General features: G+C 26.9%; 1 protein-coding gene across 1 annotated transcript; it reads right to left on the minus strand.

Annotated features, from left to right (window-relative positions):
* Positions 1-1,866: 1,866 nt before the first annotated feature.
* LOC133035359 (CASP-like protein 1F2) lies at positions 1,867-3,425 on the minus strand. Its single transcript, XM_061111171.1, has 3 exons — positions 3,029-3,425; positions 2,813-2,936; positions 1,867-2,272 (listed from the first exon to the last, which is right to left on the minus strand). Exons 1-3 carry the CDS (start codon positions 3,226-3,228, stop codon positions 2,051-2,053), a joined length of 546 nt encoding a protein of 181 aa, XP_060967154.1. The 5' UTR covers positions 3,229-3,425; the 3' UTR covers positions 1,867-2,050.
* Positions 3,426-13,744: the final 10,319 nt, after the last annotated feature.

The following is a 13,744-nucleotide window of genomic DNA, read 5'->3' on the forward strand; positions in this document are numbered from 1 at the left end:
AAATATATTTTCTTGAGAAATAATATATAGAGATTATTTCATAAATACACAAAAACAACAAAAAATTACAAATATATAGTTTCACGAAATTTTAAATATTTTTCATAATTTTTTTAATTTTATTTATAGAAAATACGGTCTTTTTATGTTGTATTCTTGTTAATTTGTTGTTGATCTTTTGTTATCTGTATGTTATTTTTGTTGTTTTTTTATGTTATTTTTATATAATTTTTTTGTTGTTTTCGGGTTGTACTTATATAAAATTGTAAAAATAAAAAAAAAAATTCTTTAAATGTAAAAATATAATTTTTTTTACAAAAAAATAAATCATTATGTAATTATTCCTAATATATAATGTATTAATAATGATAAATTGTCCATCCTTACAACTTTAATCCCAACTAAACAAATGATAACATAAACAACTATTATCTCTATCTTTCTTATTACCCATTTTCTCTAAACTCTTCATTCATATTTTTTTTTTCTTCTCACCAAACATAGTCTAAGAATCTTATGACCAAGGCCATCTTGAATTGTATTAAGCCTTAGAAAAAATAAATTTTTTTAGTCCTTATTATAAGAATAGATGATATTTTTGAAAATTATTAAAATATATATATTTTTAAAATAATTTTTTTTATTTGGGTCCCTGATGACCCCAAACTCGGGCCCACCTTATAAAGCCCACAACATCGAACACGGTGAGAAAGAAAACTAGACTTTAGTTTATGTCTTATAAATACAGATTTTTACCACTAATCTCTTAAGAAAAAACAAACTGATTCTCTCTTTCTAAAGCTTATTTATTGTAGCTTCTTAATTCAAAATAAATTACCAAACATCCCATCTAACTACATATCCTTTATATATTTCTTTGTTTCATTTTTTTGGACTTTTGTGTCCCCTTGCTTGAGTACCATTTAAGATCATCATTTATTATACTACATATAATAAATGATTATTTATTTTTTTTCTTTATTTTGTTTGATAAGTAGTTAGTTCAATCCTATTATTTTCAATTTCATTATTGAAGATTTACTTTCAAGGGTAGAAAGAAACAATAAAAATGACAAAAGTGGAAGTTTCATTAATAAAACAATAAATTAAGGAAAAAATTTAGTTGGAGTGAGTTACCTCCCATAAATAATAGGGAGAAAATTATATAAATATATATATTTTTTTTTTTGTTAAGAAGAAAATATATAGCTTTTAATAACGTTCATCAACTCAAATAATGGGAGTACACAACTATAAAACAGTTATATTTAGTGATAAATTTTTAGTTACAAAAATTAAATATAATTTTAGTCACAATAAAAATTACTTGTGATTAAAATATAGTATTTAAATACAAATTGTTATTAAATTATTTTTAGTCACAACAAGTATTATAACTAAAAATATATTTAATTACAATAACTTATAATTTTTGTAATTAATACTTTTAGTCACGAACTTTTTAATCACAAAATAATAATTTATAATTAATTATAACTTTTTACTTTTAATCATAAATTTTGACTAAATATAATTTTTTTTTTTTTGTAACGACAATCTTTTTAACATATTAATTATTAATTTTCAAATTCTTTATAACTAAAAAAACACACACACATTTTGAATCAATATTGGTAAAGCTGTGATTTTTGTTTGTACATTGGCCAAGAAAGTCAAGATTTTCAGCTAACTTGAGTCAAAGACTACTAGTGTAGATCTGAATTAGGAGAACTACTTTAAACTTTTTCTTTGTTTTGTTTTCATTTTGACAGATAGCAAAATTATTATTAGGTTCATAATTTCACATAAATTAGATAAAAAATAAAATAAAATAAAGAACATGGACAAATAAAAAGAGAATGCATATTACATTATAAGAGAACACCTTTTTTTTATTAGTATAATAATTAACACTCTCCATATATATATAATTAAAAACAACCTTTTCTTTTTCTCCAACTACACAAAAGATTGTTTTTTTACTTTCCTGTTTTTTTTTAAGAAAACAAAAACTAATATTTATATTTAATAAAGAGAGTAACATTTTTAATTAGACTTTAATTTGTCTAGACTTAGAAGCTGAAATAATAGTAAGCATAAGAAAGAAGAGTACAGAAAAGTAAGAGACTGCAAGAGAAGCCGTAACTCTTTTACAATACTTATGAAAATGGTCACAAATTGGCGACCAACCCGAGTGGCTGTTACCGTACTCCCCCACGTAGCCGATCGCTGTCGCCGCCGCACATCCCGCCAGGACTAACAAAAGCATCACCTATAACATTCACACACATACAAAAAGTTAATAAGAGTATATTAATGTGTCCCACATTGAAAATATTTAAAAATAGAGAAATTTTATTTACACCCCAAAAATTTCTAAGTACACCCCATTTTAATAATTTTTATTTAATATAAAATTTATATTTTTAATTTTACTAAGTATTTTTAACTTTTTTCTTTCAATTTATATTTTTAAAATATATACCTATCAAACAAAATTAAATTATATTTTAAAAATTATGACAAAAAAATTAAAAATAAAAAATTATATGAAATTTTCTTAAAAAAAAATAAAAAAAAATATACATGAGTTAGAAAAAATTATAAAATTAAAATCAAAATAAGTATTGAAATTAACATAAAATAATGTGAGAAAAAAATTTAAAAGAAATATTAAGAGTAATTTTTAAAATTTATTTAAGTTTATTTTTTTTTAATAATAGGGTGTATTTATAATTTTATGGGGTGCAAATATAACTCCCCTTAAAAATATTGAACCATATATAAGAACACGAGTTATTAAAAAAAATACCAAATCATGGAGAAACAAGAAGAAGTAATTGGCTGGATTGAAGAAAGTGCGGCGGAGAAAGACGACAAAGACGAAAGATATCGCGGAAAATGCACAAGCAATCCCATTAGCCAAGGCCAAAAACCTAATAATAAAACGAAATTGTTAGAGCAAGCCGCGTTAAAAAAAAAATATATGGGTTACTTCACTGATCACCAATTACTTATTATTTCTTACTTGAGAGCGGGAGAGTAGCTATAGCGAGCGGAGAAGGACATGCCGATGATGAGAATGGTCTGTTTGCTGGTGAGGATGGTCCATGTGGCGGCCAATGTGGTGGCGAAAGCGAGAATTCTCAAGCAAATTTGGGCTCCATGGAAAAGGTCTTTGGTATTTTGAGGTGGGTTTTGGTGGAGCTTGGCTTGGTTGGTCTCCATTGGAAGATTTTTGAGAGAAAGAGAGAGAGTGAGGAAAAGAACCAAAAGAGGGTAACTGATATAGAGAGAAAGAGTGTGAAAGTTATGAGGGGCATTTATAGAAGAAGAGAAAAATAGTTGGGGGAATCTTTTAAAGACACATACGTACGTGACTACCAACCAAAGTAAAAACAATTCATTACTGAGATTATTAAGTAATACAATACAAAGCTTTTATTATGTGTATTAATATACATATATTTATAGATATTAGTTGTTTTTAATTGTATTTTTATGGTTTTGTGATGTTAGATATGTGTTATTTCTTGTATGAGTACTTGTTAATAGATATACTATTGAACTTAACTTGCTTTAACTCTAACAAAAATATAATATTTTTCAACATTTTAAAGTAGTAGCATATAATTTCTATAACCAATTGCAATTTATGTATATTTAAAAAATAAAACAAAATTAAGTCTTAATAATACAATTTAAGAAATTTTTGTATAATAGACCCCCTAATTTTTATCTATTTTAGTTAGAAAATTTTTTTAGTCTAATTTTTTTTATAATCGCGTTCATTTATTGTAGCTATTTGAGACTACTTGTAAATTTTTTAAAATTTTTTGAATAATTTACAATGCCGAAAATAAAGTTTAATAGTTACTTACTATGTGTATTAAAAAAAAAACAGTCGTACGTACAATAAAATTTGTAAATTATATTTTTGGTATTGTAAATTATTTATAATTTTTTTAAAATTTAAATATGATTTTAAATAACTATAATATATACAATTATGAAAAATAATTAAATTAAAAAAAAAATCTTGAATGTCAAAATTGATAGGAGTTCTACCGAAACAATCCTTTAAGCGACTAGTGTAAACTTACCCTATGATTTATATGATATGATAAAAGGGTTTGTAAAAAAACTCGAAGATAACACAAATTTTATGTTGAATTTTCTCTTAAATGCAACTCAACCCCATTGCTTTATGATCCAAAATATTATGTGGTCTATTAATTACCCCTGCAAATTTGCTGAGAACTTTAGAGACCACGGCAAATAATGTTATGATATTATATATATATATATATCATAATATTCATTTATTAAAAGATATATACAGTTTTCTTTGGTAGTACATTAAATTAATTTTAGTACATGTAGTTGGAAGAGTAAAATAGTGTGGTTCTAAAATTACACAATTTTCTTATAATCATTTATGAATTGGAGAGAAAGACAACAAACTGTCAAAAGTACTGGAAATGAGTTGTAAAAAGAGTAAACCCACATATATAAAAATAATAAAATTTTCATTTATGGTTCCAAAAAACTAAAGAGAAAAAAAAAAGTCATATGTATATACTACTAGGGTTTTTTCTATTTGTCAAAATTATTGCTGGATATGGTTATGGATGACCACACTGTTCCAGTTGTTGTTTTATTATCTTGGTCAAATTCATGCAAACTCATCTCAAGTAATCTCTCTGTCTTAAATTATTGAGAGTTTTTAAGATATTATTGTTATTATTACTATTAGGTATGGAATGTTACTAATATTGTAATGGTGTGTTCTAAAGTGTTTGAATTGAAACTGATATGAAATTATTTAAAAGTGAAGAGAGCTTGAGATTGATTTACACGTTCTTCTTTTCTCATCAATTCAAAACCCAAATCTAATAAGCTGAGTCAGTCTTGAGTGTGAATAGGTCATCATATTGAATTAATGCCACACTTTTGGAGGTTACAAGCTTTTTTTTTTCCTTTTTTCTCAAATGAAATTTCTTTTGGTTCTAAATAGAATATTGTTGAAAATTGTAGAAATGTGGCTACAACGGAAATTGTTTTTTTTAAAAAAAATAAAAATAAAATAAATGTTAAATGTGACTATATTATTTGCAAAGTCCTGGTATATTTGGTAAAAATAATAAAATTAATTATGTGTGGTATTTTTGAAATATTGTTAAGATTTTGTTTTGGTGTGAAAATATTTTTTAAAATCATATTGTATTATATTGGTTAAATAAATATAGAGTTTTTTTATTTATACCTTTAATGTATTATTTATTTTCCTATTTATATAAGAAAACTTTGCTGAAAATTTGACCAAGGCTACACCTCCTAGTATACCGATTTGTGGTGGACACCTAAGAACATGTGTACTTAGCCACGAGACAAAGCACCTACTATTGGAGGCAGGGCCGGCCCTGTAATTTAGTGGGCCATAGAAAAAAAAATTATTTTGGGTCCGTATATAGAAAAAAATATGGTATTTTTCAAAATCAGTTAAAAAATTGTATAATTTTAAAAGGGAAATATTTTTTTTTTTGGGCCTCTGGGCTAGATGGGTCCTAGGCACAGGCCTAGCCTGCCTATGCTCAGGGCCGGGCCTGCTTAAGGTGTGTTTCGAACCCTGAAGCTAGACAGATTGTACAAGAGATTCACGAAGGATTTTATAGAGACCACACTAGGGGTCCAAACCTCTCTAAGAAGGTCTTAAGACAAGGCTACTGCTGGCCCACTATCAAGAAAGATTGTATAGACTACGTCTTTAAGTATGACCTGTGCCAAAATTTCGTGAACATTCCAAGGACCCCACCAAATAAAATTACATTAATGACAACCTTTTGGAGTGTAAATAAAATATCCTTAAATTATTTAAAAACTGATACTAATAGCAATATGATATAGGGTGCTAAGCACTACTGATATCTTCTAGTATTTATATATATTAAATAAAATAATAAGGCCAACTAATCAAGTAATAAGCATATTCTATAATCCATTTTATTGTCATCAAAAAATTGAGCTGATTATATATATATATATATATACTAGCAAAAACTACGTGCGAGGCACGTATACTCAATTTTATGCTAGTTTTTTTTCTATGTTATTTGAAAGTGATACAATAAAAAATTAAAGAAAAAATATTATTAGTTATTAGGTGAGATTATTTGAATAAAGAACAATAAATAATCACGTAAAAATCAAAAATAATTATTTGAATAAAGAATTCAATACACATTTATATATATGAATCTCATTAATAAAAAAGAATTATTAAATATATGAACAATAATTTGTCACGCTATATGCTTCCCAATAAAGAAATCCACCTCCTCATAGTCAAAAATAAACAATATATGTAATACAGATCTTTGTAATGAAGTACCTAAAAGAAACAAAACTTCAGTTAGCATAATCGGAAAAGGTTTAAGTGAACTAAATAATGACTAAGAAGATCTAAATTACAAAATGAAAATAACATGTCTATATGAGTAAGATTCTATTGCTATATGAGCATAATTGATCTAAGAGAAAATAGATAAACTTATAAATATATAAATATACTTAATATTAATTTTGACAAAGAAACAATTCAATTATAAACAATTCTAAATATCAGCTTGACAATTTCAACACACTAATTACTCATTAAATAACCATAATGTATACATCATGATAATTTTATTTTATTTGATATAAAATGATAGAGATTATTGAGGTTTTCAGCCATGGAAAACACACTATGATCAAAAAGTAATGCTCATTAATTGTATATTTCAAAGAAATCCTAATTTCCATGAATGTTCCTAATAATATATAAATAATAAAGTTGTAAATTAAAAAAAAAAAAGTAGCAAAATTTCATTTAATATAAGAAATAGAACAAATTGAAGATTTATACAATACTGGAATTTGAACTCTTAGAAGCCATTAGCGAAGGGGCGAAACTCGTTAGATCTCCTAGTTGAACACTACCTTAAAAAAAATTAAATGATGTGGAGGTTTTTTTATGTGTTTCTGTTTCGATATGTTCTTTTAAAACACCATAAATTGTAAAACAAGCCTAACAATTGCTTAATGTTTCCTTAGCTTTAACGTGGCACCCACTTCTTAGATTGGCTTTTTTATCTTGTATATTTATGTATCTTTGAGATTTAACGGAAAAGGCTCTATTGCCTTGAGATTTAAACCACGTTTGATTTTCTTATTATTTACAGGGCTGGCATGCTTTGGTCTATGATATAAATACAACAAATGAGACTTGGGAGTGGGTTGACCTTAAGTAGGTAACAATTGTGTTTTAAAATCATGGTTTCTAAAGAATGTTTCAAGATACAAGTATGATGGGTTTTTTATATTATATATAGACGATTTGTTCCAAAACATAATAGAACTAACCAATTTAGGTTAATGATCTGGCTTCTGATACGTCCATATTAAAGATGATTGGGGGTGTGAGGTTCTGTAAATGCTATGAAATAATTTTGTAGTTAGTCTGTGAATATTGCAATGAAAGTGTTGGTTTGACCTGGCAATTTTGTGGTTACAACTTACAAGAATTCTTGACAAGGTTGTTGAATAGTAAACCAATATAAAACTTGTTTTACTCTGTTGAATAATATGAAAGATAATTTATTTTTTCACCATGTTTAAAAATAAATACAAATTTGATGAGCATATTACTTTTTTTTTTTAATTGAGAGTCTCAGAGTATCAAATCCCGGGGTATTTTTTTTTTTTTTTAAATGTATTGCGATTCTCGAATATTTAGCATCAAATATCAGTTCAAATATTAATGGAATTTGTTTTATTATTATTTTATTATATATAAATAATATTTTATTATTTTATTAAATAAAAATTAAAAGTCACCCAAATATCAGTTCAAATATTAATGGGATTTGTTTTATTATTATTTTATTATATATAAATAATATTTTATTATTTTATTAATAAAAATTAAAAGTCACCCATAAATTTCTCAAAAACCAAGAATTTTAGTTATATAGACACACTTTATATAAAATAGATATATATTTTTTGTGTGACCCTAGCAGGATATCATTTTTAAGTTTTTTTTTCTTTTACGTTATACGTTATGCACAACTTTATTTGTCATAGAAATTTTTTATTTTATTTTTTCTCTTTACCTCTTTGCTCAAGAAAATTAGCAATTACTCTCTTTATTTATTGCTACCGACTTACTATTGTTTTTTTTTAAATATTTATTTGACTTGTCACTTTCTGCCATATTAATGAGATTAACTTGTCCATGCAACAAGCTTCACTTAATTATTTCATTAATTCATATTACATTTACATGTAAAATTATGTTGAGTTTTTTTTTTTTAGAAACTAAAAAAATCAGAAGCTTCTTTCTTTCTATATGGCCTCATATAGTCTCCATTCAAGATTTTTATTACAAGTACACATATCACAATTAATTAGGAAATAATTAAAAAAAAAAATACATCTTACAAGAGTGAACGTTTTGTATGGAGTAAGAATATTAATTAGCATATAATAAGAGAAAAAGTCAAAATATTACTTTATTTCTTACAAAGTTTTTTTTTTCTTTAATTACCTTCAATTAATATAATGCTCACATGAAAGTTAATTACCATTTAAATAATTATAATAATTTTTATATGCAACCAAATTAATATGATGATTATCTAACATTTTCATAATCAAATAATGCAAAATTTTCATGCAAAACTAAATATTAAGTATAGGAGGTTTGTTTTTTATGGAGATTTGAGTTCTTAGCAATCATAACACTATGAACACAAATTTTGCATTTGATTATTATCTAACACAAAACTATATATATGTTTCTAATTTTAACTTCTTAGCAATCATAACACTATGAACACAAATTTTGCATTTGATTATTATCTAACACAAAACTATATATATGTTTCTAATTTTAACTTCTTAGCAATCATAACACTATGAACTTCTGTACTAAAACTCATACATTTGGTTGAGAGTCGTGAAAACAAAAGAATGAGAAAAATAGAATTAAGGGTTAAGTGCAAATATATATATGGAAGATAATAAATTTAATGTAATTTTTTTCTAATTATCTTTTAGAATGACTACATTTTCATTTAATTTTAAGGAATATAATCCTTTTACCAAAATAGTGATTATAATTTTAACTAAATAAAAGAAGAAAAAAATATAATTCAAGCATCAGTTGAACAACTGACGCCAATAATAGTGATGTTGCTGGTCACAAGAATTGGCCGAAATACCTGCTTACAAATAGAGTCAGCCCAAACATAGATAAAAAACTCTTATATTAAATCGGCTCATTTTTTTTTTATTATCTCTTTGTATAATATAATAAATATATTTTTGATAATATATAGTCTCAATAAACATAATTCTAAAATTCTTGCATAATTTAGAATTTATGAAATATTCTTTTTTAAAAAACTGAATTTATAAAGTATTGATATTGATAATTTTTTTATATATTTTTTAATAAAAAGCCTAATTTTAATTTTGGGATAATTTAAAAAAAATACAAAAACAATAAAAAAATTACAAAATACGATAGGTACGAAATTTTAAATATTTTTACAGTTTTTTAGATTTTATTTGCATAAAATACGATCTTTTTATGTTGTACTCTTGTTATTTTGTTACTAATTTTTGGTTATTTGTATATTATTTTTTTTATGTTGTGTTGATGTTACTTTCATGCGATTTTTTTTGTTGTTTTCTAGTATTTTTATAGAATACCGTAAAAGTGTAAAAAAAAAACTTCAAACATAAAAATATAGATTTTTTTATAAAAAAAAAAATAATAAAAAATAAAAAAAATAAATAGTGTTTTATATAATTATTTTTTTAATTTTTCGTCAAAGACCCCAAATTGCTTGGGCCAAACCCAACTTACAAATAGCATTAGTTAATTCCTTTGATTGAGGCAAAAGACTAACATATGAGAAAAAAAAAACTATTTTTGTAATATAATGAGTTTATTGTTGTACATATAATAATTCTTATATTAAAAAATAAATCAATTTGTCCATTTTGTATAACTTGTATTAGTATTAGATAGGGAATTTTCATATTCCCACTAATTATTTTTTGTTTTTCATCTCTTAAAGGGACAATCTAGCTAGCTAGTTGGAACATAATAAATAAGTCATATTCTCTAGCCGACCAATGGTTTTATTAGGGAAACTTCCTAATAAAACTTTTATACTTAAAATAGAGAATTTGTTTAAAACTTTTAATTATGTGACAAATGACTAGATTTTAATTAAGTATAGTTTCCTTTAAAAACTATTTGTATGCGTCAACAAGTAGTTTTTTTCACATATAAGGAAAAATATAACATTCATAGTGTTACTTATAAATATGTACAATATATTAATTTCCTTACAAATAAAACTATAAAACTAGCTAGTAATAACGTACTAAGTTAAGTTGTTATGAACTTATTTTGTTTTAATATCTTAGATAAGAAAATAAAATATATAATATGAGCTTGATTAGCACTCAACTTTTGATCTACTCTTTAGATATTTACTTCATTTGAGGCAAGTTTGTGAATATCCTATCTGAGAAAAAACAGAAAAAGAAGATCTTTTAGCTCACATTATTATTTTATATGGGAATAAGGAATGTATTTTTTTTTTCTTAGCTAATGGATTTGTCTTCTTCTCTAGATCCAAATATATGTATATATGTATATATCATAGCATATATTGTTGAGTAAATAATCAGTCTTTCTTAAGTTTTTAGCTTTAGAAACTCTTCATCAATAATAGATGATAGTGGTGTATAATATGATGAAACCATATGTGTAATCAAAGAGTGAGATACAAGAAAGTCCCAAGTTTATGTTTGCCAATCTTAGGAGTGAGAGAGAAGATTACAAGCTAAGGAGAGAACTGTAATTTCACAATTGTTTAGTAAATGGGAATTTTGTTAAGGGAAAAAAAAGAGTAATGATGTGCACAAAAAATATGATCCAAAAACACTGCATACTCATTGATAATAACACAATGAGAGTTCACTCAATCTCATTTAATTAAGATAATACTCCCAATTTAAAAAAGTAGGCTACAATATTTTGGTGAATATTGTGTATATATTATTACTTAAAAGTAAGGTTAATTAGTATTTATTTCTCCTCAAACTTTGACATGTATCTCATAAAAAACAAATTTTAACATATACTAAATTGTATCCTTTAAATTTTTTAGGGTGTTAAAAATTTTCTTTAAACTATTGTGTTTATTGGATTCAAAGACTTCTATTTAATTTTACTAAAAATATCTAATGTGACTGTTATACTCATATTTCGAGCAAGTAATATAGTTATGACATGTATGAAAAAGTTAGAAAATAAACCAACTCGAATTATGAAGAAATAAAAAGATTCAAATAACTCGCATCAGAAAATACAATTGGTAGAAATATTCGAACTCATTCTTTCAAAGATAAGGGCGAGCTCTGAATAACTACTATTTTGTAAGACCAACGAGATGAACAATCAACGTAGAATATCCATCTCGGGATACACAGAGTATACTACATAACAACAGTCAATTAAAAATGGTAGATAATGAGTTCTTTAAGAGTTTGCAACTTATCAACACACATACTCGTGAGTATGTTGAAAGAACAAGAGATATATTCACAATGTAATTCATCTTGAAATTATCACATTATGACATCATCTCGCATGTGTCTCCCTCAACATCACAAAAGAACGCGAGAAGTACTTCCTAAGATAAGAGTTTGCAACTTATCGACCCACATACTCGTGAGTATGTTGAAAGACTAAGAGATATATTCACAATGTAATTCATCTTGAAATTATCACATTATGACAGCATCTCGCATTTGTCTCCCTCAACATCACAGAAGAATGCGAGAAGTACTTCCCAAGATTATACTTAGACACAAAAAGCTATCTTCAAAGTAAAGCATCATAAGATGGTCATATGTGTTGCGAGGAGAAGAGGCGTAGTCAGCATAACTGCTCTTATAGATAAAGACAAGAGCAGTTATGGAGTAGTCAGCATAACTCCTCGTTTGGGAAGAGAAAATGGTGAAGAAGGATTTTAACAAACTGAGGGTGAAATCCCACAAAGATGTAGTGCAAACGTGTACGATCCCATAAGATATTGAGTTTATTATGGGACGGTTAGCTAACATTACTCTACAGTCCACTCTCTTAGAAAGAATTAAAGAAGCGCAGTATCAAGACCTGGACTTAGTAAAGTCTCGAGACAAGATTGTAGCTGGGAAGATCAACAATTTTACAGTGGATAGTAATGGTATGTTACAGTTTATGGACTGTGTTTGCGTTCTTATGGATGATGATATTAAGAGAAATTTTTAATGAGTCTCATATGACTCCTTATTCTGTTCACCTAGGCACAATGAAAATGTATCAAGACCTTAAATTCATGTATTGGTGGCCTAAAATGAAGAACGATATAGTAGAGTGCGTTGGAAAGTGTTTGACATGTCAGCAAGTGAAAGCTGAGCACCAAAGGCCTGCAAGTTTGCTGCAGCCATTGAACCTTTCAGAATGGAAATGGGAAGACATTGCCATGGACTTTGTAGTAGGATTACCTATGACTACGGGATAGTACGACTCCGTGTGGGTCATAGTTGATAAGTCTACAAAGTCAGCACACTTCTTGCCTATTCAGACGAACTTCTCCATTGATCAGTATACAAAATTATATGTTAGAGAAATAGTTCGTCTCCATGGTGTCCCAAAGTCCATTGTTTCTGATAGGGATCTGAAGTTCACATCAAGATTCTAAGAGAGTTTACATCGAGCTATGAGTACTCAACTAAAGATCAGTACGACATTCCATCCTCAGATAAATGGACAGTCCGAAAGGACCATTCAGATTTTAGAAGACATGTTACGAGCATGTGTGTTAGACTTTGAAGGATCATGGATAAAGTACCTTCCCCTGAGCTAGTTCTCGTACAACAACAGTTATCAAGCAACAATCAGGATGGCTCCTTATGAACTGCTATATGGAAGAAAGTGCAGATCACCTATTCACTGGGATGAAGTAGGTGAGAGAAAGTTCTTGAGCCCCGAAGCTGTTCAGAGAACAAGTGAGGCAGTTAACAAGGTTAAAGCGTGAATGCTCGCTGCTCAAAGTAGATAGAAAAGTTATGCTGATCCAAAGCTACGAAATATTAATTTTCAGATCAGAGATGGTATTTCTCCGAATATCTCCTATGAAGGGTATTAAACGCTTTGACTACTAAGAACACTTCACCCATTGAAATTTACTTTCTTCATCTTTTTTCCCAAGTTCTTCACACTTCGTAGACACCAAACCTCCATTACTCAAACACATTGACAAACACGGTCATCAAGGACAAGAGACCATTCTCTTTTCTTGCTTCTATTGGTTTATTGTTCCCAAGAACCTTACAACCACCATCCTTATCAGATTCGTGAATGTTGGGTCTCCCATGAGCTTTGTGTTCATAAGTCTCGATACAGATTTCACCTAGAAATCTATTTTTGTATTATTGTCCACACACTCTTGAGAACATAACTCTGGTGTGTCGGACCCAAATAATAAAATAAAGTAGACATAACCCCATTACCATCGCGATATGGGAGTGAACTACTATAAATCCCTGATCTCCATTTTATTTAATGTGATTTTATTTAGCCAAATTAATTTCTCGCAATCTTCTTTATTTTTACGATCTTCTTAAATCAGTT

The sequence above is a fragment of the Cannabis sativa genome, chromosome 3 (genome assembly GCF_029168945.1).
Source record: "Cannabis sativa cultivar Pink pepper isolate KNU-18-1 chromosome 3, ASM2916894v1, whole genome shotgun sequence".
NCBI lineage: Eukaryota > Viridiplantae > Streptophyta > Magnoliopsida > Rosales > Cannabaceae > Cannabis > Cannabis sativa.